A 26,541-nucleotide genomic window follows, 5' to 3' on the forward strand; every position below is an offset into this window, starting at 1 on the left:
CTGTCTCATTCCAGTAAGGGCGCGGGGAGACAATATATAAAGACCCAGGAGACGCTCAACGGGGAGAGAGAGAAGGACTGCACACGGGCTGCCACGAGCACAGAACCTCGCAGGAAAGAACGAAGGACTTTGCTGGATTAGTATCTTCTCAAGCCAGGCTGAAGGAAAAGCCGTGGATTTATAAGTTGTATGAATGAACTTTTTGTTTTCTCGTGTGGCAAACCAATAAACGCTCGTGTCAGTCCCGCCAACCTCGTCCTCTTTCTTCCTTACTACAGCGAACCCGCTACAAACATATTGAAAGTGGAACATTTCTATTTATTTTATTTGAAACAAACACACAAATATTGTTAAGTCAGATTCAGTTTAGGAGAGTGTGCTTGTTTTCCATAGTGTGGAAGTTTTTCGGGTCTTGTAACAAACATAAAAAATAACATAAATCTAACAGTACTTTATGAAAAAAGAGCCCTGATTTCTGTATAACTGACCTCAAAGTCATACTCATGTACTCATATTCTCCCATATTTTCAACTCTTTAAGTCCGTTTAACTATTAGAGAACTTGTTCCCTCTGTCCCTGTAAAACGCATGTTAAACTCCACATACAACATTCTCTCTATATCAGTTACCTACTCTTTTGCCTCCGTGTCCTGCCTGTCCCTGTACAAGTGTTGTTCTCGCTGTCATTTCATCCCTTTTGTCTGCCTCTGAGTCTGTCTCTCTCTTTCCTGAGGTGTGAGATGGTCGAGCGGATGGCTTTTCTCTGGGGATCGGTCGGTTCTCTCTGAAGGTAGCGAGTGAAGTGGAGGATGCTGCAACTCAGGAGGGTGTCTGGACTGGAACTTCCGCCCCCTGAGCGCAGCAAACGCTCGGCAGCCAAAGCCAGGTTCTTATCCCAGTTGGCTGGATAGTACACCTGGGCATCCACTATTTGACAATACAGCTGTTGATAAAAACATGGCATTCAGATGAAAATATTTGCACAATACAAGGAAAACATTAGGAGAATGCAAAACATTGGGCTATGGGCATCACAATTGTATAGCATTATATTAGAATTTAGGTCACTAATCAAGTTATGTACCAAAGAATTGCATATATTCTACAGATAATTGCACATGATATCATATTAATAATGCTAAAGGTAATACTGCTGCTTGCAAGAGATCAAAGGAATTGTGATAGTTTAAAGGTCCAGTGTGTAATGTTTTGGAGGATCTGTTGACAGAAATGCAATATAATATACATGTCTTCAGAGGTATATAAAGAACTTTGAAAATGAAGCGTTATATCGTCATTACCTTGGAATGATCTTTTTCTATCTACATACACCGCGGCTCCTCTTGCATGGAATTCACCATGTTGTTTCTACAGTAGCCCTAAAAGGACAAACTGCTCTATAGAGCGCATTTCGTAAATACGTTATCTCCTTCAACAAAGAAGTGAAAATATGACGACATATTAGTCCTGTGAAGCTAAACTCAACTCAACTCTCAACTCAACTTTATTTATATAGCGCTTTTTACAATTTTCATTGTTACAAAGCAGCTGTACATGAGACATATTGACTATAAGCAAAAAGATTAAAGTTATACCTGTAAAAACAAGAGAAAGGTGAAAACAGACATACCCACATACAAAACACTCCACTCACACAATATGCACAAGTACTAACACACATAGACATAGACACGCAAGCACACACACAGACACGCACGCACACACAGTGAAAGCACACATTTAAGATAAAGGAGAGAGAAACACAGGTCAAATATTAAACAGACTATAAATTCCTATATGCAATATTAATTAAGTAAAACTTTAAAATTCTGAAGCCACCGTAGTGCTTTGAAAGGGAGGGGTGGAGTGAGCCGTTGGTTGCAATTCGCACACCCGACCGCTAGATGCCGCTAAATTTCAAACACTGGACCTTTAAAGCAAGCTTAGTTTAAAGTCAGCCATTCATGAGAATCAACATAATAGCCAACATCTTAGCATAGTAAACAAGTCTATATCTGATTCTAATTAAATTCATTGTAATCTTACATTTCTTAGAATGTGTAAAATGTATTGTATAGCACAGCTAATGGTGAAAGTCTCCAAATAGTACTAAACTAACCAAACGTGTAGAATAAAAATATGAATACGGAAAGGAATGTCTGAGGAACATCAATACAGTCCTGCCTTGCAAACACTTTGATTCTTATGAAGGGTGTGTGATGTCATTTCCTCCTCACATTGTAAGAAATCTCATATAGACGAGCTTGCGCTTCTCCCTCCATCTTCTCAGCAAGGTCAAACAGAAAGAAGGCTGTTTTCATCCTATACAGTGATGAAAGTGTACATGGAGGTCTGGTGAAGGAATGACTCTAAAACAACAATCAAGCCAACACTGAGGAGAGTAGTCAGTGTATTACCTGGCCTGCCACATCTCATCATTGGCGACTCTCTCCCAGGAACCAGGATGGAAGCTGTCATGATGAAAATAAAGAGAAAGTCTAGATGCACAAGGCAACTCAAGTATTTCATACAAAGAATGATATGTGACAGTTCGATAAACTAGTCAAGTTGGTCAACTTAGAAGAACCACCAATGGAGCACAGCATTAAAATTGTGATCAGGGCCGGATTCCCTCCATCAGGGAACTGAGTTTACATACGTAACCAAGACGTTTCTGTTGTCAGTTCATGACACCATGTCTACACGGGATGCGACACACGGTTTGTTCTAATGGGATTGTCGCGCTGCACCGCGCAACCGGAACGAGACGTTGTGTCGAACCGACAGATGGGGTTCACCTTGAGAACCTATCATCTTCTGACTATTTGGAAAAGGCCAATGAAATTGGCGAATGAAATTTGCATGCCGGACTCCGCCCCGGATATCCGGGTATAAAAGGAAGCCAGCGTGCTCATTCATTCACCTTTTGGGCTGAGGAGCCTGAGAGCGTCCCTCGACCACTGTGGTGGGTGGCCAGCGTTGTGGCATAAAGGACACAATGTCTCGTTCCCTCCATCAGGGAACTGAGGTTACATACGTAACCAAGATGTTCCCTTTCTGTCGGTCTCTAGACTTTGTGTCGAACCGACAGATGGGGTTCCTCTGGAATACACCACAGCACTGTGCCGCGTCACAATCTCCAGCGAGGCAATGCTGACTGGCCTAAGCGTGTCAGACGTGAGCGCCATCGCAAAATTTGTGACCATCCAGTGGAGAGGTAGAGGTGACCGGCCGTCACAGGCGGAGGCCTTGTTTCTCTAACAGCGAGAAGCCGCTCGACACCGTAAGGGCCACTGGGTAAGCGTTATTCCCTCCTGGGGGAAAAACACTGCAGAGACCACTTCCTGCCGTAGGGAGGAGATTAGTGGAGATACCAACATGGTCTCACCATCAGGGGAGAACTCATGGGAAAATATGCGGACCGCAGGAGTTAACCGCAAGGTGGAAGTCCACCTAGGGAGGTCATGGGTCGCCGAAGTGGGAACCATTCATGAGAATACATCAGATGGAACCACCCAGTGGGGGGGTTACCACATCTGGAGCACTAGGTCCGGTTAGAGCTATGTGGTAGATAACTCAACTGTTACCCGGCCTAAGGGGGCAGTGCACCTCTGCTCAGCCCGGCCCCCAGGAAGGTGCTTAGTGATGGATGGAATGCCTATTCTTCACCCAGTGGGGAAAGAAGGGAGGTGGAAATAGCGCACTGACCCACCCAGGGAGTAGGGGGGAAGGCGCTTTCGCAGGCGTACCCCCTACCAGCCACCGTCTCTTACCTGTTGCCCTGCAAGACACGGGCTGACACCGGTTCCACTCGGAGGTTGTAGAACCTCGCGAAGGTGTTGGGGCATAGCCCAACCCGCAGCTCTGCAGATGTCTGCCAGAGAGGTGCCCTGAGCCAGTGCCCTCGAGGAGGCTACCCCTCACTACCAACGGGCACGGGCCAACTTGAGACCGGTGATGGCGTCCACGATCCAGTGCGCCCGTCTCTGTTTGGAGACAGCCCTCCCTTCTGCTGATCTCCCAAACAGACAAAGAGCTGCTCAGAGCTTCTGAGCTCTGCGAGCGGTCCTAGTAGAGGCGCAATGCGCGTACTGGACACAACACGTATGGGGTTGGGTCATCCTCCCCGGTGGGGAGTGCCTGCAAGTTCACCACCTGGTCCCGAAGGGGTGTGGTGGGAACCTTGGGCACATAGCCAGGCCGTGGTCTCAGGGTCATGTGAGAATCTCCAGGCCTGAATTTTAGGTACTCTGTGGACACAGAGAACGCTTGTAGGTCCCCTACCCTCTTGATGGAGGCGAGCGCCACCAGGAGAGCCGTCTTCATCGTAAGATGAGAAAGAGCGGCATCTCCCAGGGGCTTGAAAGGGGGCCTCTGGAGGCCCACCAGGACCATTTCAAAGTTCCAAGAGGGTACGGAGGAACCTAATGACCAGGTCGTGCTGTCCTAGAGACTTGCCAGCAACTGGTTCGTGATGTGCGACGATGGCGGCTAGATACACCTTCAGTGTGGAAGGGGAGAAATTCCCCTCAAGTCTCTTGTAAGAAGGACAACACGCTCTCTGCGGGTCTTCTCCTCGAAAAGAACACCAGGACGAGAAGAGGCACCACTTCAAGGCGTACAGCCGCCTAGTGGCAGAAGCCCGAGCCTGAGTGATCGTCTCCACCACCGGGGGTAGGCCACTCAGGATCTTCTCGTCCCGTCCAGGAGCCAGACATGGAAGTTCCAGAGGTCTGGTCTCAGGTGCCACAACGTGCCCTTCCCCTGCAAAAGAAGGTCCTTTATCAGGGAAATCGGCCAGGGGGGAGTTGTCGTCAAGAGCCTTAGCTCCGAGAACCAAGTCCGGTTGGGCCAGTCGGGCGCAACCAGTAACACTTGATGCTCCTCTTCCCTGACCTTGCGCAGAACCTGTCCACCGCCCTGACACTGCGTGCCCGTTGCACACGGCACCCCAACCCTGCAGAGAGGCAACCGTCGTCACCACGACTTGCCATGATCTCTGCCTAGGGGACTCCCATCCACAAAAAGGTCATCGAGGACCAGGGCGTCAGGGTGCGCCGGCAGAAAGGCGTGAAGACATACGCCTCCTGGGACATACGTCCCAGGAGCCTCTGAGATTGTTTCAGGGGGACCGTTGACTGTCTGAAGTGTTTCAGGCAGTTCAACACCGACTGAGCGTGCTCTGTGGTCAGTCGCGCTGTCCTGGAGACAGAGTCAAGTTCCATACCGAGAAAGGAGATGCCCTGCACGGGGGAGAGCTTGCTCTTTTCCCAGTTGACCTGTAGCCCCAAACGGTCTAGATGCCGGAGCACCAGGTCCCTGTGTGTACACAACAGATCTCGTGAGTGTGCCCAGATGAGCCAGTCGTCGAGCTAGTTCAGTACCCACCCACCTCTCTCCCTGAGGGGAGCGATGGCGGCCTCCACGATCTTCGTGAAGACTCATGGGGACAGGGACAGACCGAAGGGGAGGACCCTGTACTGATATGCCCGTCCCTCGAAAGCGAACTGTAGGAACGGCTGATGACGAGGGAGAATCGAGACATGAAAGTACGCGTCCTTCAGGTCGATTGCCATGAACCCATCCTGGAACCTGACGGACGCCAGGATGCGCCTCTGCGTGAGCATCCTGAACGGCAGCCTGTGCAGGTGCCTGTTCAGGGTACGCAGATCCAGAATGGAGCGCAACCCCCCGCCTTTCTTCGGGACGATGAAGTACGGGCTGTAGAACCCGCTGGACATCTCGGCTAGAGAGACGGGCTCGATCGCTTCCTTCGCCAGAAGGGTGGCGACCTCGGCCCGAAGCACGGGAGCATCCTTGCCTCTGACTGAGGTATAGAGGATGCCCCGAAACTTGGGCGGGCGTCTGGCAAACTGGATCACGTAGCCGAGACGGATTATCCTCCCTAGCCACCGTGACGGACTGGGAAGCCAAAGCCAGGCTCCCAGGAACCAAGACAGAGGGACTAGGGGCTCGGTCTACTTCATCGTCACCCCGGGGGGGTGGTTCGATGGCAGGCAGTGCGGTACCCTCGCCGTGGGGAGGCCCCCGGGGAGGAGAACGGCTCTGCTGACTTACCTGCCCGGCGATGCCGCAGCTCAACACACCGTCTGACTGAGAGTGCTGAGGGCTGCTGTGTGTGCGCCACGTTGCGTCTCGCCGTGACGCAACGTCGAGTTGCCGACCACTGTCACGTAGAGGGTGAGAGCAGCTGTAATCCCACCCCAGAGAGAGAGGAAACTCTTTTTGTGAGTATGTGGGCGCCAGGCCCCCAGAGAGGCCCAGCAGGTGCTGAGACAGGGCAGGAACCATCCCAATCCGACTACCCAGCGATGGGATGGCTGGGGGCAAGCCCGATGATGTACTTGATCTCCCTGGGGTCTTCCCGTCAGGGCCGCTTCCCGCGACAGCTGCTGACGGGGCGATGGCTTCCTCTTCGACGCCCTGTTCCGGGAGGCCGCCTGCCTAGGGGGCGCTGGAGCCGGCGATGAGGAGGGCCGGGGTTGCTGGGAAGCAGACGCCGCACGGGATCTTGACGGCCGGAAGGCGGCCGAGTCGCGGCGGGCCTCCGTCTGCTTCTTCATCGTCGAGAACTGTGCCTCGACGGAATCACCAACCAGCCCCCCCCCCTGCGAGATGGGTGCGTCGAGAAAGCGAACTTTCTCAGCGTCACGCATCTTGCGCAAGGTTGAGCCAGAGGTGTCTCTCCTGGAACACCATAGTGGACATCGCCCAACCAAGGGCCCGCACGGTCACCTTCATCGCCCATAGGGCAAAATCGGTGGCGGTGCGGAGTTCCAGGTCAAGACCCGGTTCCGCCCAGACCCGAGGTACCACATGTCCAACCGCGAGCACTGGGGGGCGGTGCGGTGCACCGCGGCCCAATGCCCGCGGCGGCCCGGGAAAGCATGGTTGACATCCCAACGTCCGCGTCTTCCCGGGCTCGACCCCCCGAGGGAGAGAGCTCCGAGGAATCGTCGGGGTCGGATGCCAATAGGTCGCCCGCCGATGCTGCAAGCGCTCATCGTTGTCACGCACTTCTGGGTACGTGGCGGAGGAAAAAGACGGGGTAGGACCGCCTCCTGGGGGATGGTCAGACGAGCGAGATGGGGCGCGAGCAGACCGTGAGCCTACTGGCTGGCGGTTTGACGCTCACTGACTCCCCATATCACCCCCGCCGCTCGCCGTCGGGGACGGCAGGGCCGTAGCCGCTGCGGTCCCAGGACGGGAAGCTGACGAGGTGGCGGCTGCTTCTAAAAAGAACACAGCTACCCGTGACCGCAACGTCTGAATCGTCATTCGCCCGCAGTGCGGGCATGACGTGTCCACAAATGCTGCCTCAACGTGCCAGAGACCCAAACACTTGAGGCAGACATCGTGTCTGTCCCCCTCCTCGATGAGCGCGTTGCACCCACGAGAACAGCGCATGCCGCGCTGGAGAAATTTGCTCATTTAGATAAAAAAGGAAATAACTCGAACACCTCCGGAGCTGCCGAGACACCCAGGGGAAGTCGCTGTGAGAAGGGACAGTCCGCTGCACCACGTCGTAAGGATCCAGCAGTGTAAACGATCACAGATCAGAGAGAAGATCATCAGATGCGAAGGCTCCGAAGAACAAAAGGTGAATGAATGAGCACGCCGGCTTCCTTTTATACCCGGATATCAGGGGCGGAGTCCGGCATGCAAATTTCATTCTCCAATTTCATTGGCCTTTTCCAAATAGTCAGAAGATGATAGGTTCTCAAGTCGAACCCCATCTGTCGGTTCGACACAACGTCGAGAGACCGACAGAACGGGAACTGAAAATATGTCAATGAGAACGGCTTTATTGTTGTAAATATAATGAGTTGAAAAACCCTCACGGTTGTCTTAAATCTTATAAGGTAAGAGTTTTTTTCACATTTATTTGGTGGTGTTTCCTTGCCAATTATGAATTTTATATACAATGTTGATCAGTAACTGCCTTAATTTACCAATATTTAGCCTTCATTGTTATAATAAACCATAGTGCTTTTACATACATTGCAAAATGTTTAAATACACACAAATATTATGATGTCGTAATATTTAGGCTAAAGAAGTATACTTATAATATTCGTTAATGCCGTTTACTGTAACACATTACTTAAGAACGTGAGTCGCGAGGTGGTTGTTACACAAACAAAGTTTAACAAATGGACAAATTCCTTTGATAGTATAATCATTGACAAAGACTGCTCTTTTATTCTTAGAAAAAATGAAGATGAAAATATTTGAGAATTGCACTTAAAGGCAGGGTGGGTGATCCTGTCCAGCAACATTTCTGTCATGTTGGTTGGAAATCTCTTTACATCCTGATAGCAATCAAGAAGTATAGTGGTCAAATAATTTTTTTGTAATTATATATCGTCTGTGAAAGGTGTAGGACCAAAAACGTTCACCCAATCAAAACGTTCTGGCCGAACACTGTGACTGGTCATGTGTACATTTTCGGCCAACGTATTTTGCATACCACTGTGCACCCTGTTCACGCAGACATCATACGTCATCAGCGCACTCACATCCATTGTGTCAATGTAGGGAAAATGGCGAACAATCAGCAACAATCAAACTTTCCTGCGGAACCGACAACAAGTAAATCTACAAAACAAAAGTCAGTTTTGAAAAAGCAGTGACGAAAAAACGTCTGGATCATGAAAGAGGAAAAACTCGAATTAACATCGGTTCAGCTTTTACACGATGGAGACAGCTCCGGCAGGCAAAGGGTCCAAAAGACGATACCATGGTTGCTCTCTTTCTTTTGGACACGTATGTACATGCTTCAAGAAGAATTGAATGGATTTAGTTTGCAATTTGTTACGTGGCTTTACGAAATACATTCATGTGTTTGGAGGAGGCGTGGCTTTGGACGGTGAATCGCATAGAGGGTGGGATTATAATTTCAGTGCTAGCAGGCTAAAGTTAGCACCTTTCCAAATCAACCACCCCACCTTTAAGAAAATTCTTAAGAACTTTCTCTAATTTATCTTAAGAAAGTTCTTTTATTTTCTCTTAAGAACAGTTTTGTGAATCTGGCGTGTTTGTGTGTGAATTATGGAAGAATCTGATAGAACTGAATTGATAGAGGTGTGGTAGTGTGTGCTGCTTGCATATGCCAGTGATTTACAGTATGCAGGGAAATGTCTTAATATTGTTGCTGCTGGTCCAGGAAAGCATTGTTTCAATCATGTGGTGTAAATCCTCATGATGGAGGATGAGTACAGGTGTTGATATTGTCCTTCAGGTTGTGATCATAGTTTGTAACTTGTCAATGTAATCCTGTATGAGACAGAGGTGTTTCCTACACATAGTACCCTATAGGCTAATTTAAAACTTTATTGTGCACACGTGTGTGTATGGGGGGTCACTTGTGCACAGGGGCCTCTGAATTCTTAATCCGGGCCTGATTGTGAGTCCTTTTTGTAAACATTGCAGATGGCATCAAAGCATTTTTGTCCTGTATGGACAACTTTAAAACCAGCCAGTAATCCAGCGGATCACATTTTGCATATCTTTAAACCGTACAGCTGATCTTCAACCTCCCCTGTCTTTGGAAACTCTCTCTGTGGCGAACGGCTCTCGTATTTCTGCATTTCTCCCTCTCCTCTACATGGCTCATAAACATGCGGCCTCTCCTTCAAAGGAATATTTTAGCGTGTGACTTCCCTGCTAATATTTGGCTGGCAGGCAGGGATGGACACGCTTGTAGTGAGTGAGAGGAGAGTAATGTCACACCATTCAACCCCGATTAACTTGCTGAATACCAGCCGGCTGCAGAGAGCCTCAGTGCCGGAGACTAGAACTAATTTCACTTTATACACAGATATTGACACGCGGCAGTTTAGAAAGTCATTAGGGTGGGGTCAGCGGACTAATAACCACTTTGAAGATGGAAATGGAGGCTGTCTGCGCAGCACGGAGTCAGAGCAGTGTTGAAGTGAACTTTAATATCGATAAAGAGCGGAAAAACTTTAACAGAACTACGTGAGGTGGATTAAAAATACAGTGGTGGGGTGCATGTGATAAAAGTGATGCTATCAGTTACAAAAAGTACTATGGTGATACTGTGATACAAATGGTATTTACATGATAATCCAGGGTAGTTCTAGGTAAGAATACCATGGTATTGACACTAACTACAGTAAAGTTGTAGTTCAGTCCATCACCTACATTTGAACTCTTTGTTAAGAATGAATCCTTAAAATAATGTTAGTTAAACGTTTTGGAACCTTGTGCTGGATTCACACAACATTCCTCACAAGAAAAAAAAGAAAAAAATTAGCAATATTTTGTATTCCTAAAAAAGACAGTTATTTTCTTTTCTTTATGATTGATTTTAAGAATAAACATAAAAAGAATCCAAATTCTCAAAATATATAAAAAAATCTTAAATATCGTAAAGTTACGATAGCCTAACAGGGAAGAGGTTGTATATGTATTTGGTTATTGCATATGTGATCGCAACTGAATGTTTACTTGCCAAATATTAGTTTGGTAATAAGGAATGTCATATTGATATAATGATGATTATAATGAATACTTCTAATATTATAACACTAGCTAACATTTTACATACAATATTGTAAAATAATTCTCCACAATATGCTATCATTAATGTCATTTAACACATGACACAGTAATATATATATATACAGTATATATATATATATATATATATTAATGTATACATAAAAATGTAAGATGTTTGTTACATTTAAAAGTTTAATGCATAGATTTATTGTTACCATATTTGAGAACTTCTAAAAAAAATTGGAATCACTTAGGAACATTTGTAACCCTGAATCACAAAATAAAGGGGATGTGCAATGGGGTTTCATGCATTCTGACTGCTTTACAATGTTGAACGTGCTGGCTTCTCATGCTTGACATGGTCAACTTGACAAAAAACAAGTTGGAGGTATGATGTTGTATTTATGTGCTCGATACATTCCCCCAGCGTTCGTATTGGTTTCAGAAAGCTTTTTCTGAACATGAAATTCCCTTACCTAACAACTTTTCTCAGTCCCTTTTTGGACAATTCTCCCGGAAAAGCACGCCCACGCGTCAACCCGCCAAAGCGAGATAAAAGAGCACGCCCACGCGTCAACCAGGGAGAGCGAGAGAAGGAGCATGCGCATGCAACCTGCTGGAGCAAGAGAGAGAGAGCACTGCGTTCACAAAGTTCAGCTGTGTTTGTTTGTTCACTGCATTTTGGTGAGGAATGTTGTATAAACAGTGGATATAACCCTGGATTTGGAGATCATTTGAAACTGATAGATGGTCCCAGTGCTAAAAGATGCCGGTCCGCCCGTGACAAGTGAAACTGAATCATATGTCTGTGTTTTGTTGGCAAGTGTGCATGCAAGAGCTACACAACAGGAATTTATAGTGACTCAACAGTTGCAGGGATAATGCGATGATGTATTGTGTGCTGGTGCTGTAGTCCCGGCCCCCCTGCACGTGTTCAGGGCTCGTCTGTTTTTGGAAATAATCGTACAGCTGTATCTGTCCTTTATAAATGTGATCAAATTAAAGACTCTTCGAAGATATAAGTATGCAATACTACTGTACAGGTACTCAAGATTAATATGAGATTGGCAGAAACTGCATGTGTTACGTCCACTTTAAATAGCACAAGAACATTTGTAGTAATAGCCAGAAATACAGTACATTGTACTGTATGGGTCAAAATTATATATATTTATTTTCCTAAAAATCATTAGGATATTATATTAAGATCATGTTCCATGAAGATGTTTTGTACATTTCCTACTGTAAATATATAAAAACTTTATATTTGTGAGTGGATGCAGCAAAATCGCTAACCAAAATGTCAGGAAACACGTCTACAAACCTTGCTCGCTGCTATGCGCTCTTTTAGAATTACCCACTCAAGTTTGGTATACAGTAAATGAAAAGCTAAGATTCCCTTTCTGTCGGTCTCTCGACGTTGTGTCGAGCCGACAGATGGGGTTCGCTCTTGAGAACCTAACAACTTCTGACTAGTTTAGAAAAGGCCAATGAAATTGGCGAATGAAATCTGCATGCCGGACTCCGCACCCGGATATCCCGGTATAAAAGGGAGACGGCGTGCTGCATTCATTCACCTTTTGTTCTTCGGAGCCTTCACACTGATCGACTTCAAGACTTCAAACTCTAAGCCGAATTACTGCTGGAATCTTATGACGTGATTTAGCGGACTGTCCCTTCCTGCAGCGACTTCCCCTGGGCGTCTCGGCAGTTCCAGAAGTGTTTGAGTTTTTTTCTCTAAAAGAGCAAATTCCTGCTCCAAAGTCCTGCTGTTCTCATGGGTGCAACACACTCATCGAGGAGGGGGACGGACACGATGTCTGCTTCCAGTACGCTGGGGCAGACGATGTGGATACGTCCTGCCAACACTGCGGGCGGTTGACGATTCAGACGTTGCATCACGGGTGGCTGTGTTCCCACGGGACTCAACCACCACCTCGTCTGCTCCCCATTCTGTGATGGCAGGACTACGGCCCTGCCGTCCGCTAAGGGAAGCAGCGAGGGTGATATGGGGATTACTGTGAGTGTTAATCCGCCAGCCACTGGCTCACGGACCGTTCGCACCTCGTCTAGCTCGACTGACCGTTCCCCAGAAGATGGTCCCACCGTCTTGTTCCTCAACCACGTATTCGGAAATGGTGCGTGATAATGATGAGATGTCCCTTGCAGCATCGGGGGGTGACGTACTGCCATCCGACTCCGGCGATTCCTCGGAGCTCCCTCCCTAGGAGGGTCGAGCCCAGGAAGAAGCGGACATCGAAATGTCAGCCATGCTTTCCCGGGCTGCCGTGAGCGTTGGGTTGCAGTGCCCGCACTGCCTCTCCCAGCGCTCGTGGCTGGATACATGGTGCCTCGGGTTTGAGCGCGTTTGAGTGCATGAGGAACTTAGTAAGACCTGGAACGCCCCCTTTCCGGCACGTTCACGTCAAACAAGTTCTGTCACCCTCTCTTCTCTCGAGGGTGAGGCAGCTAGAGGATACGTCGATGTCCCCCAGGTGGAGTGTGCCGCCGCGGTGCACTTGTGCCCGCAGGCGGCGGCCACCTGGGGGGCTCGACCTAGACTCCCGTTCAAAGCATGTGGGGTCTTCGGCATCTCTGGTGTCGAGAGCTTACATTGCGGCGGACCAAGCTGCCTCCTCTCTCCACGCTATGGCTCCTGCCAGGCCAAGGCATTGAGAGAGCTCCACGAGGGTAAGACCGACCCAGCGCTTATGCAGGAACTCTGCGCCGCCACCGACCTCGCTCTACGGGTGACCAAGGTGACCGCGCGGGGCCTGGGTCGGGCTCTCATGGACTTGTGGTCCATGAGAGACACCTCTGGCCGAACCTTGCACAGATGAGTAACGCCGAGAAGGTCCGCTTTCTCGATGCACCCATCTCGCAGGGGGGGGGCTGTTTGGTGATACTGTCAGGCCGCAGTTCTCGACAGTAAAGAAGCAGACAGAGGATATCAAGCATATCCTCCCCCCGCCGCAACTCGGCCGCCCTCGGCCGTCGAGTCCAGTGCACCATCTGCTTCCCAGCAGCCCTGGTCCTCTTCGACGCCCTCTGGCTCTGGCACCCCCCACTCAAGCGGACCCCCTGGAAGAGACATCGAAGAGGAGACCATCGCCCCGTCAGCAGCCGCGGCGAAAGCAGAAGCGGCCCTCATGGGAAGACCCCAGGGAGATCGAGAATACCATCGGGCCCGACCCCAGCCATTCCATCGCTGGGTGGTCGATCCGGGATGGTTCCTGCCCCGTCCCAACAGCCCACTCTCTTAAGAGTTTCCTCTCTCTCTGGGTGTTTATCACAGCCGCTCTCACCCTCTACACGACGGTGTTCGGCAACTCGACGTTGCGTCACGGCGAGACCCAATGTTGGGGATAATCAGCAGCCCTCAGCACTCTCAGTCGACAGTGCGTTGTGCTGCATTATCGCCAGGCAGGTAAGTCAGCAGAGCCGATCTCCTCCCCGGGGGCTTCCCCACGGCAAGGAATCCGCACTACCAGCCATTGAACCACCCCCTGGGAGGTCGATGAAGCAGATCGTACCCCTACCCCCGGTCCCTGGGAGCCTGACTAGAGCCCCCAAACCGTCACGGTGGCTATGGGATACGATCCGTCTCGGCTACGCGATCTAACTCGCCAGACGCCCGCTCAAGTTCGGGGCATCCTCTCAACCTTAGTCAGAGGCTAGGATGCTCCCGTGCTTTGGGCCAGGGTCACCACCCCTCTGGCAAGCGATCGTGCTCATCCCTCTAGCCGAGATGTTCAACGGGTTTTGCAGCCTGTACTTCATCGTCCCCAAAAAGGGGGGGTGCTAGATCTGCGTACCCTGAACAGGCACCTACTCAAGCTGCCGTTCAGGATGCTCACGCAGAAGCGCATCCTGGCGTCTACCAGATGTCAAGATTGGTTCATGGCAATCGACCTGAAGGACGCTCACTTTCATGTCTCGCTTTCGAGGGTGGGCATATCAGTACAGAGTCCTCCCTTTCGGTCTATCCCTGTCCCCATGAGTCTTCACGAAGATTGTGGAAGCCGCCCTCACTCCCCTCGGGGAGAGAGGTGTGCGGGTACTAAACTATCTCGACGACTGGCTCATCTGGGCACACTCGCGAGATCTGTTGTGTACACACAGGGACCTAGTGCTCCGGCACCTAGATCGGTTGGGACCAAAGGTCAACAGAGAAAAGAGCAAGCTCTCCCCTGTGCAGAGCATCCTCTTTCTTGGTAGGGAACTGTCTCCATGACAGCGTGGCTGACTCAGAGCGCGCTCAGTCAGTGTTGAACTGCCTGAAACACTTCAGGCAGTCAGCGGTCCCCCTGAAACAATTTCAGAGGCTCCTGGGTACATGGCATCCTCGGTGGGGGTGGTCCCCCTCGGGTTGATGCACATGCGACCGCTCCAACATTGGCTACAGAGTCGGGCTCCCTGGAGAGCGTGGCACACCGGCAGCAGGCGTATGGTCATCTCTGCCGATGCACCCTAACCCCCTGGGTTTGGGGTGCCGTGTGCAACGGGCACGCAGTGTCGGGGCGGTGGACGGGCCCCCACCTGCGCTGGCATATCAACTGCCTAGAGTTGTTGGCTGTGCTACTTGCACTGAAGAGGCTGCAGCCTCTCGTGCAGGGCAAGCACGTGCTGGTCCGGTCGGACAGCACAACCGCCGTGGCGTATATCAATCGACAGGGTGGCATTCGCTCACGGCAGTTAACACGACTCGCCCGACGCCTCCTCCTGTGGAGTCAGCAGGTGATCAGCTCCCTGCGAGCCACACATATCCCAGGCAACCTGAACCAGACAGCCGACACACTCTCTCGTCAGTCGATGCCTCACGGAGAGTGGCGACTCCATCCCCGCGCAGTCCGGCTCATATGGGAGCAGTTCGGCCAGGCGCAGGTGGACCTGTTGCCTCCCCAGACTCCTCCCATTGCCCGCTTTGGTACTCCCTGACCCAGAGGAAGAGGAAGTACGCCTTCCCCCCAGTGAGCCTCATTGCACAAATTTGTAATTTATCTTAAAGGGATAGTTAACCCAAAATTTTAAATTCTGTCATCATTTACTCACCCTTAAACTGAACACAGAAAAAATATATTTGGATTGATTATTTGTTTTTAATCAAATAGTCCTGGTGCACTATTGACTATAGAAATCTAGTCAGTGGTGCTCTCTTCATTTGTGTTTAACAGAACAGTAAAATGTATACAGGTTTAAAACAATGATAACAGAATTTTCATTTTTGGGTGACCTATTCCTTTAAAAACATTCCAATAGTTTGTCTTAAGAAGATTTTTGTTAATCTGTCCCCTGGAATTTGATCATTCACTAAAAGTACCAAAGTACCAGTATATCATGGTTAAGCAATGCTTTTGGGACATGTACTATCAAGGTGCTAACGTTACATTGTAAACCCCTTCTTCAGACATACACAATGCTATTTTTAAAGTACAGTGAAAATACCACAATACATAAATATGAGAAGCTTCCCCTACCAGTACTGACTTACTGTATATTATGGTCTATATAATACTAATACTACCTAATACATCCTGTCAGACAGAGGATAAATGGCATTGCCTAGGTAGTAAACTATACACTAAGGTAAGTGATGTGCTACTGCTACCTGTCGTGTGGCTGGCTCCAGTTGTAGAGGTTAAGTGTACGGTGGGCCCATTTCTCCGGTTCAAAAGGTGTCTTGACAGGTACCAGCTGTTCACACACACCCCAGGGCCAACGAGAGAAGCTCCTCTCCCAGCTGGGGTCGCCCTCGTTTAGGCCGATACACACAAACACAGGCCTGCTAGAGACAACCAGAGCAAATTCAGCTGAGTTCCACACATACTCCCAAAATATAGCCTTATCATTACTGTGCTTTTAAAAATAACCGTGACACTACTGTTTCATAACATTGATACTGACTAACAAAAGCAACAACAATATAGACCACTTTACGAGATGTAAACACTGGCCCAGAAGCACTTTTGGTTTTATTTAATTTATTATTTAATCAAATAATTGAATCTTAAAGATATTCGTTCAAAATTTTGATTTATTTATAAATGTTCTGTTGGTTTTATTTTGTTCAAACCAGCGTTGGACCAGCGCAGTTTACGTTTTCCAAAGTGGTCTATAACATCATAATGGTTAGGCACAGCTAATAACATTGTATAACATGTAAGTCTTAATAAATCATATAAAAATGATAGTTCTGGATGCTCACTGGTGGTAAAATGTGGTAAAATCCCACATTTCTTAACAGCTATGATGGTGTACACATTATACACTGCACTCGTAGTGTATCTTTATTTAGGTTATGTCGATGCTAAATGTTCAAGGTTAAAATAATTTGCTTAAAAATTGTTTAATTTTAATTATATAGTAATTGAAGAAGATGCTGCACATTGTGTCTAACTTTCCAATTAGCCATGACAATACAATATAATGTGGTAGTTTAATACCTTAATGCTGAATAAAAGCACATTCACAGAAAAATGTAATTCCTATACATTATTTGATCTGTTAAACATATATAATATTGTTTGATACAATTTTATAGTATTTTTTAAAGTTTTATTAATGAAAGCTATGATAATCTGTTGTCATAGAGTGCTTTGTTTTTGTGTGTTTTTTCTTAAGCCATTCCCAAAGAAAACACATGAACACATACATCATGATTTTATTATTTCCCACTTATATTTGCAATTTCTGCATAATTCAGCTAAAATGGGAAAACAAAATGCATCCAAAAAATGACATGAGCAGGCAGGTTGTTTTTCTAGGGAATAGTTACTATTACTGTATGGAAATTATGACTCTCTTCTGTGCTTTTATCTGAACCTTTTCCAACTGCAACTGTTGTGTTAGAGTATTCATCCAACACTCCAAAGTATAAATCTTAAATCAAAGAATACACACATAAACATACAAAAACTTTTGTCAACTTCGCCTGACAAAAACCAAGCAGGCACTTGGTTGTTTCCCCCATTTGTTTATTCTCTGTTTTCTTAGTTCTGACCACCAGGGAAATAGTACTTGAGTTTATTGCCCCCCCTCAAAGGCCAGGGGCTTTACCAAGGAAATACTGCCTTCTGGTGGAGGGAGGCAGTATCTATTCATTTTGCTGTCCTACTGGAAGAAGGTGTGAATTTCAATAAAAGATTTTGCTTAACTGTGTTTGCATGAATGCACGAAAAAAACAGAAATCCAATTTTTTATGGGTAGCAGCACATATACGGTGTGTATGAACAGAGATTCTCTGTGTGTAATTGTGTATGTTAAACGTAGGCCTACTGCGTATTGTGCTTGAGAAACTGTGCAATACTGAAGGTTTTCTTTTCCGCACTGTTGACAGGATCCCACCGACCTCCAGGAAACTTCACTCTGGGTAGATGCTTCTGGAGTTTCGCCACATACCAGCCATACGTCATCATCTGCATTATATAGAGGATTTTGTTAAGTTTAACACAGTAACAGAGAGGCATGATGGGAAGGTCCTGTTTCTTCACTTTACAATCAATGAATACCTTTATGAACTTTATGTTGGCTGTAAATACACACAAAATAGTGTTTCTGTAAGTTAACTGGTAAAACATGACGCTTGCAACATCAAGTTTGAGGGTTTAGTCCAAATACAAACCTATAAAGCTATAAACCACAAACCTATAAAACACATAGTCTGAGTTGCATTGGATTGTACCATATGCCAAAACCTAGCTGATATTTTAGAGCTAACTGAATTTTATATTCACCATAGTACCAACATCTATGACTTTTGAATAACATACATTTTTTATATATTATTTCAATGACATTTTCAGGCCTGGAAATCACAGTTTTAGACAGATATTTCCAGGGTTTTTCATGGCAGTGGCTAGAGAAATAATAACAGGTGTCACAGATGACTGACCTCCTGGTCGACAAGGCTGAGGTCTGGCCGGAGCCCCTGGCAGTAGTGAAGGTAACGCAGCGTGTTGCCAGGGAGATCACCTCGCGTCAGCACCAACGAGCCTTCCGGTAATGAGAACACAACCTCACGAGCAAACCGGTCCACAACGTCATTGCTGCTTTGATCACACTCTCTGTTGACACACATATACAAAACAAAATTTAGTATTAAAAAAAAAACGGCTTGTGACCCTTTGATTTGCATAGCAGCCAGGATAGATTTTTTACAAGGTACTTGAACTGAACACAAGCAGCTAGTTGGCAGGAGGATTTTTTCCCCATACGGCATGTGTTAGGTTCAAATCCTGTGCTGATGTACTGTATATTATTTTATCTCACTTTAAACTTCATTTGCTAACTAACTGTTCTAAATTATTTTATAAACATCATTGTTTAGCATAAAGGTATGCAAAGAGTTCTTTATAATAATTCATATAGTAAGGCATTTAACAATTATGAATGAAAGAATATTTGTGATCCGTGTTTGAAATGAACTAAGCTGAATTATTTCAAATAATAAAAAATTGAAAGTCGTCGTTTGTTTCCTCTCTTCCTCTATCTTCCTTATGCTTTTCACCAAACATGTTTCTAGGTGAGTCTTCACTATTACTTCAATGCAAATAAACTAGCGTGCCATTACTTGTTGTGTAGTGACGGGTATGTTTAAGTCAGATATATACAGGTGCTGCAAAATTAGGCTGTGTTTGATATATCATGATGATTTGTGAGTTTACATGAGCATAATTTATGAAACATACATAACCATCCTAACTTGATACAGACCTTACATTATGTCCGGACATCCGTAGTGTCAGTCCCATTCTGGCACACAATGCACATTCTGGCAAACATTGCACCTGGCACACTTGGCATGTTTAGATTAATTTCCAATATCATTGTAGACAAGCTATCTTTCTTAGAAAATGGGGTTCTTTTTAGGTCATATACTGAACCACGCATGGCTTTAAAATGAAGTACATTCCCATTCATTCATAACTATAAAAACCGCATCAGCTTGAAAAGTTAGTAAGGGAACATGAAGATCCATAATATTATAGTTCCTTCAGCTGTTCAGCAGTCAGTTCCTCTGCTTCTCTCTCAGCTGTGAGGTGAGATGTGATGAGGTGGAACATCTCTCCGCTGTAATCAGCCTCGGACAGGTGTGATGAGCGCTGACAAGAACGTCAGTCTCACCATTGATCAAAGCGGCGCGGGTCTGTGCTTCCGATGTACCAAACCTCGCCGTTCTAATCTATGTGACTGCAGTTGCTAGGACGCCTAATCAAGCACAGAACTGGGCTGCTTTAATCTGCATGACTAGCAAGGCCAGGACAGCTAATCAAGCATAGATTTAAAGCGGCAGAGGAGAGCAACAGTGCTTTTGCTTTGATGTGTGCTGAAGCATGGAGGAAATGAGAAATTCAGTAAGTGACTGTCATGGGCTGCCTGATCAACCGCAAATGTACTGCGAAGTCAAACTCAGAAGGTTCAGCGGGCAGGTCTGTGATGCAGCACAATAACCAAGAGTTGCTCCTTCAAAGACTTATAGCAAAGTAATGAGGAACTCGTTTTTTTAACAGTTTTTAAAAAACAAAATAAAAAGAAGAGTGGTGCTGAGTGGCAAAACTCGCAGTTATGGTCCTAGACTGTTGTGGGTGGTTGTTAGTAGCAGTTCGACAAATTGAAAAAACAACACAACCCTCCAAACCAAAACAGTCTATTGTTCATGTGACTGTGTGCGCATAGCTCACCTATGGTTTAAATTGATCATGTATGATATGAGGCCTACAGTGAGAATCCAGGCCCCCGTGTTCCACACAGCACCCCAGCCCAGGCGCCTGTTCAGCCAACACAAAGTCCAGCTCAGACCCAGACCAGCAAGCACACACACCCCTGCATCAGCCTGCAGCCAGAACCGCTCCACCTAATGACAAAACACATTCAGTATCTTCATTTAGTAAAAATGATGTGTAATGTGAAGAAATAACACCATATGAGATGTAATCGTTCACATATTGTCAGTCCGACTCACTCACCACCCCCAGTAGCAGTGGCTTCTCAATATCCAGATTCGCTCTCCAGGCAAAAAACATAGAGTAGATGCTCACCATGATGAGTATCAACCACACAAAAACAAAGCGCCCCCTGGAGGTCACATACATGCCACAATTAAGGACAGTTATGGTATTGTGATCAATATCTGGTCAGTTGTAGCAGTCTGATCAGAAATGTCAGTCACCTGTTCCTCAGAGAGAAGAGAACGCTCAGCACCACCAACACTAGCACTGGAGTAGACAGATCATTCACACAGTGATTCCACTGAGCCCTGGGACACAAAACACACTCTTACCAACACATACATGTGTGTACGTGCATGTCTCTTTGATGGACACAGACTCTGTCATCTGAAAACACTGACATGTAGTCATTTATGTGTATACGAGTATGTGCGTTTGGTCTTTTTTAAATGCAGTCTTGTGACAGCCTCTCTCATCTATCTGTTTTCCAACCAAGTCAATGGCCAATTTCCCTGCTGAAAGAGATACTGCCCTGCCCGTGCTTTAATACCCATCTCTCTCTGACAGCTTATTTAAGCGGCGTGTGAAAGCGAGCGCGGAAGGAGCGAGAAAGCGTGTGTGTTTGAGCTCCTTATGGCAGGTTTATGCTGTGACATGCTTGTTGTGTTTCCCTCTCTTGCTCTCACCTGTCCATCACGCTATGTGGAAGCAGTGGGGGGTGATGGGAAACGGGTGATTGGTAATAGTGGGATATGAAATAAGCTCTCTCTCTGGGGGACACCCAAATGTATGATGAGGGTGGGCTGTGGAGTATGTTGGTGGTATGTTATACTAACGTCACTGAACGAACAAAAGCCAGAGCGAAAAAATGTAATGCAGATTTGATATTCAAAAGGCAAAATGAGATGAAGATTAAAGTTAATATCTGTGATGGTATTTATGACATATTGTTAATATTAAGAAAATAATAGCAAAAAGAACAATTTGGAGCATTATAGATGGTTTCAGCCTTTTGGTCTTTAGAATTTCAAAACTAAATATTTTAGACATATAAGTTACATTTAGATTTACTCATCCTCTTGACATTTCAAGCCTGTATGACATTCTTTCTTTTGCAGACCACAAAAGAAGATATATTGAAGATATATGAATAAATGATGACAGAATATTCATTTTTTGGGTCAACTGTCCCTTTAAATCTACATGTACCTTATATGTTTAAAATATGTTTTGAAATTCTAAGGACTTATTAACTTACTTTTGGGTGAATTATTCTGCTAAGATCAAATCTATTTATAATTAAAACTATCATTACTATTTTTAAAACAATAATGGTAGCATAATATTTGCATATTGAGTTGCATAGTGAAATGCAGATTTTTTTAAGCAGAAGAAAAGCTTAAAACCTTTATTTTAGATGCGTTGGTATCTCCTTCTGAATTGCACATCCAGTTTCATTGAACAAATTATAGTTTACAGTGATTTTAGATAACAAGATATCAGAACTGATCCATCAACAGGCTAACTCTTAAATTTAACCACAATTTTCATACTCACTGTAACATCTTCATGAAGGCCACGCTTTCTTCTGTTTTTGCCTGAACCCCAAAATATAAATATGTGCTGCATTATAAATACTGTATATACTCTATAAATTTTTTCTATACACAATTATAGACAAAATCAATATAATATAATAATATAAATATAATTATTCACTTCCTACATACACTACAATCTCACAAATAAACAAATGACATTGTGTTTGTGTGGGTACCAGACTGAAGGTGCCGTATTCAGCTCTGATCAGGTGTGTGAGCAGACCACTAAGTGATGTCTGGTCTCCCCAGCTCCAGCGAGCTCTGTTCAGATAGGAGGAAATGGGCAGGTAGATGTAGGGCATGAAGCCAGCCAGAAAACACGTCCCCAGAGACAACAGACCATAGAAGGACAATCCCTGTGGGTAGAACATGTCACTTGTAATTGCAAACCCTCTCCTTTACCAAATGTCTCAATTTACATACCAAAAACTGATACTTTTATCAAGTGCTTAAGCACCTACTGTTACTAATTTTATGTACCAAAGAATAAGAATTAGTTATGTTAACCACCTTCATGGTTTAGTGTCTATTAAGTACTTACATTATGAGTGTAGAGGTGCAGGATCGCCCAGGAAATTATGACAGCAACATATAAGACCAGTGTATGTTGATTACACAGGCTCAAACCACAGCACAGCGCCCCCCACAGAGCATACTGAGAAAAACAAAATGCAAATTTGCGGAACCTCAACCAAGATGCTTCAATTTTACAACAAGACAAAACCCTAATTTTGAGTACCAGATGGTTTGGACTATATTACCTTCTTCTTCTGATGAACACTTTCTGCACAGTGGAAACATGCAGAGAGGGTGAACAAGACGCCCACAAACAAGTTATTAAGGGCGAAGACTTCAGCCATGACTGACCACTGCCATACCAGCCTGGACACTGCAAACACTCCACCTGCCAGGACAGCCCCTGGACCGGGCCCTGACACCCTGTGCAGACACAATGGATGCATTCTCACTACACACTTAAAAATAAATGCGCTTAAAAGGTTCTTCACAGCGATGCTGTAATGGAACGTTACCAATGAATACAGAAGAGAGTAGATCCACAGGCAAAACACTTTTAATTCGTAACGATTGGGTAAGACAGACGAAGAAACATAACATTTGGCATTACATTAACATTACACTTGAGACTAGACAATGAAGGGGAGAACAAAGTGTGAATATATACTGTACAAGTCCATAATGAGGCACATCATGGGCAGGTGTGATGATTAAAGACACGAAACAGGTGAGGGACCATGGAGGATCGTGGGGAATGAAGTTCGAGCGGGAAAATACGAGGAGAAACAGAGGGAACCGTGACAGAACTCCCCCTTCCCGGAAGGTGCGCCCTCGAGCCTATGATGTAACAACTTCGGAAGGGGTGCCGGCCGGCCTGGAGGGCGCCGGCCGCTCGGGAGGCCAGACGGTCGTCGTGGCCGTGAGGCTGGGGCGAGGAGATGAGAAGCTTGGGTCAGTCATCGCGGTCGTGGTGAGGAGTCCATAGAGGCAGTACACGACTGCGACGAACCGAGGGCACTTGCATTGTCCGGTCCTCATGGCCGTGTTGGGGAATGCTGGGATGGCCACTTCGTCCCGTCCCGATCTCACGGCAATTTGTTACTAACTATTTTATGAGGAGGCTAATTTTTGACAGAACATTCTGGTAAGATTTGCTTTCGTATCAGTGGCGGTTAGGCTTAGGCGTAGGGGTATGAATTCAGCATTGCTTTTTTCCAATAATCATACTTTTTGTACTAATCAGATCATTTAAATTCACACAAATTAGCAACCTCGTAAAAGAGTTAAAAATTTCTGTGAGATCAGGCTGTGCATTTGTACAATATGAGGAACATTCTGAATCACATAAACAATTAGTATAATCTAAAAGAAACACTTTTGCACTAATATACAGCTCTAATAACTATTGCCTAAACGTATGTAAAGATGCTTTCCAACGATACAAATTGTGAAAAGAGCTATACAAATAAAACTGAATTGAATTTAAAGGTATACTTCAGGCTTGAATCAAAATTTCCCCATGTTTTACTTACCCTCAAGGCATCCTAAGTGAATGTGACTTTCTTCTTGAAGAATAATGCAGTGAATGGGAGTGAATGGGGGGCAATTTTTTGAAGCTCCAAAAAGTGCATCCATCGATCAAAGAACGGCTCGACACGGCTCCGTGGTCTTAACAAAGGTCTTCTGAAGCGAATCGATGCGTTTGTTTAAGAGAAATATCCATATTGACAATGCTATTAACGATAATGTCTAACATCTGCTGCAGGTGAACGAGAGGCTTGTTTTTCACTAAATGATGGTGACGAAAGCGCAGAGGAGACAGTGTTTCTATTGGCTGAAAATGAAAAATGCTGTGTTTGTCACAGGAACTTACGACACGTCTGCGTCAGGGAAACCCAGGACATCGGGCACGACTCCAGGCACCACACCGCTGTCGAGTCGCACCAGGATGGCCCCTGCCCCGTCCCACCTCGTCCGGGCCCTTTTCAGGGCCTGGTGCCCAACTTGTCTCAAAAAGAGCTTCCTTTCTCCCTGTGTGTTTCTTTCATTAGAGCGCAGCCTCACCTCGACGTTGCATCATGCCGATCCCTTAGCACTCTCAACTCGACGGTGAGTCGTGCAGTGAAGACTACACGCATTTAAGTCAGCAGAACCCCGCCAGCCCCAGAACCCCCCCCCCACAGGGATGGTGACACGTATCGTTCCCCTAGTTCCTCTGTCGCGGTGTCTGGGGGCGTGGTTACAGCTCCCCAGCCTGTCACGTTGGCTAGTAAGGACGATCTGTCTCAGCTGCACGATCCAATTCGCCAGGCGCCCGCTAAGGTTTCGGGGCATTCTGTACACCTCGGTTCGAGGAGAGAATGCACCCGTACTTCGGGCCGAGGTTGCGATCGAGCCCGTCCCTCCAGCCGAGATGTCTTTGGGGTTCTACAGCCCCTACTTCATCGATTTCTCCGAGCTGGGGTTCCGCTTGGGCAGGTTTCGAGGCACGTCGTAGTAACGACGGATGCCTCCCTGCTCAGTTGAGGTGCAGTAAGCAATGGGCTCGCAGTGTCGGGTTTTTGTGGACGGGCCCCCGCCTGCAGTGGCATATAAATTGCCTGGAGTTGTTGGCTGCTTGGCTTGCTCTGAAGAAGTTCCTTCCCCTCATTCATTCATTAAAATGTACATACACACGCAGTCTGTGTATTAAAAGTCGTGCTGAGTGACACGAAAAAAGGTTGTGCTGATTGACATTAAAAAAAGGTTGTGCTGACTGTCACGAAAAAGGGGGAATACGTATCCATGAACACGAGTCAATAGATTCCAAATTTAGTTGGAGAATATATATACATAAATTCTCAGAGAATGCATTTATTACCAATATATAGAATCATCTGTTTATATTTTACATAAGTCCCTTATGACAGACATAAGAAAATATCAGTCTATGCACAAATTTTCTATATAAAAGAGGGGAAAATGTGTGTGTTATGGATGTGACCGTACGGTACGGTTATTTTTTTCATCTTAGGTTGATATTTGCATAGAATTGCCTCATGTCTAACCTGACCTCTTCGTCACGTCATTTTTTAAAAATGTGTAAAATAAATAAATAATCAACAGCAGCCCCATCAACCGCCACCCCTCTCATTTCCTTAATGGTAACTGAGGCGACTTAAGGATAATCTGCCACATGCTAAGACCCACCACTTATTAAAGACAGACAGGGTGACCAAAAAGAGATGAACGTGTGTGTGAGGTAGAGAGAGATGAAAGAGTGAGGTCAGAGAAGATGAAGGAAAGGAAATGGAGAGGAAAGAAGTTGTGAAAACACACAAGAGAGGGAGTGAAAGCGATAGAGAGAGAGAGAGAGCTGTAGAAGAAACCCCTCAGCCCGGTCTCAAGCACACTGGCTTGGAAAAATTTTAGCGGGCTTGACAATTAAAGGGGGGGTGTGTGGGGGGGAGGAAGTGAGGCAGTATGGCCCTCTCCTCATTGTGCCGAGTGGCTTAGAGTCCTCATCAGCCTATCAGCTAAGTGACAGGCGGAGAGCTGCTCTATTCAGCGGCACAGATACACGCCGCGGGCCAAGCGGCTGCCAGCTCCCTCCTGACCCCGCAATCCCTCGCCGCTGACAGCTTCAAGCTCCATGGCAAATTAGGCGCTCTCACATTACAATCGCACAAGACAGATTCCATTAACAGTATCTGAAATTGAGTAGAGAGCAGGGCCCTCGCCTTATCAGACCTGACTCATAAGCAGCGGCAGCACCGCGGAAGCTCGTGTGCTTAATCACGAGCCATGATACCATTTAGACGTTTCCAGCGCGCCTCTGCCTGCCGCTGTGATAGTCGGCCACAAAAAGAGTCTGATGAGACTTAGGGGAAGGGGAACAATGGAGCTTTTGCAGGGAAAGCAAAGTAAGTCAGAAAAGAAGGGGAGCGGAAT

General features: G+C 46.3%; 1 protein-coding gene across 6 annotated transcripts in view; it reads right to left on the reverse strand.

The window, feature by feature from the left end:
• Positions 1-297: 297 nt before the first annotated feature.
• Positions 298-26,541, reverse strand: part of tmem260 (transmembrane protein 260) — a 42,188-nt gene continuing 15,944 nt past the window's right edge. For 2 of the 6 annotated variants that reach the window (XM_057343429.1, XM_057343426.1), the window contains 13 exons: positions 22,857-23,034; positions 22,637-22,750; positions 22,272-22,451; positions 22,052-22,092; positions 20,716-20,802; positions 20,513-20,621; positions 20,228-20,400; positions 18,439-18,610; positions 17,823-17,962; positions 16,156-16,332; positions 2,417-2,470; positions 2,237-2,321; positions 298-942 (listed from right to left, as the gene is read on the reverse strand). In XM_057343429.1, coding sequence (XP_057199412.1) covers positions 688-942; positions 2,237-2,321; positions 2,417-2,470; positions 16,156-16,332; positions 17,823-17,962; positions 18,439-18,610; positions 20,228-20,400; positions 20,513-20,621; positions 20,716-20,802; positions 22,052-22,092; positions 22,272-22,451; positions 22,637-22,750; positions 22,857-23,034 — 1,765 coding nt within the window. In that variant the 3' untranslated portion in view covers positions 298-687. Of the gene's footprint in view, positions 943-1,300; positions 2,322-2,416; positions 2,471-11,023; positions 11,164-16,155; positions 16,333-17,822; positions 17,963-18,438; positions 18,611-20,227; positions 20,401-20,512; positions 20,622-20,715; positions 20,803-22,051; positions 22,093-22,271; positions 22,452-22,636; positions 22,751-22,856; positions 23,035-26,541 lie in introns of those variants that run through there. The other 4 variants (XM_057343428.1, XR_008963645.1, XR_008963647.1 and 1 more) reach the window with 4 other exon arrangements.

Source organism: Triplophysa rosa, linkage group LG10 (assembly GCF_024868665.1).
Source record: "Triplophysa rosa linkage group LG10, Trosa_1v2, whole genome shotgun sequence".
Lineage (NCBI taxonomy): Eukaryota > Metazoa > Chordata > Actinopteri > Cypriniformes > Nemacheilidae > Triplophysa > Triplophysa rosa.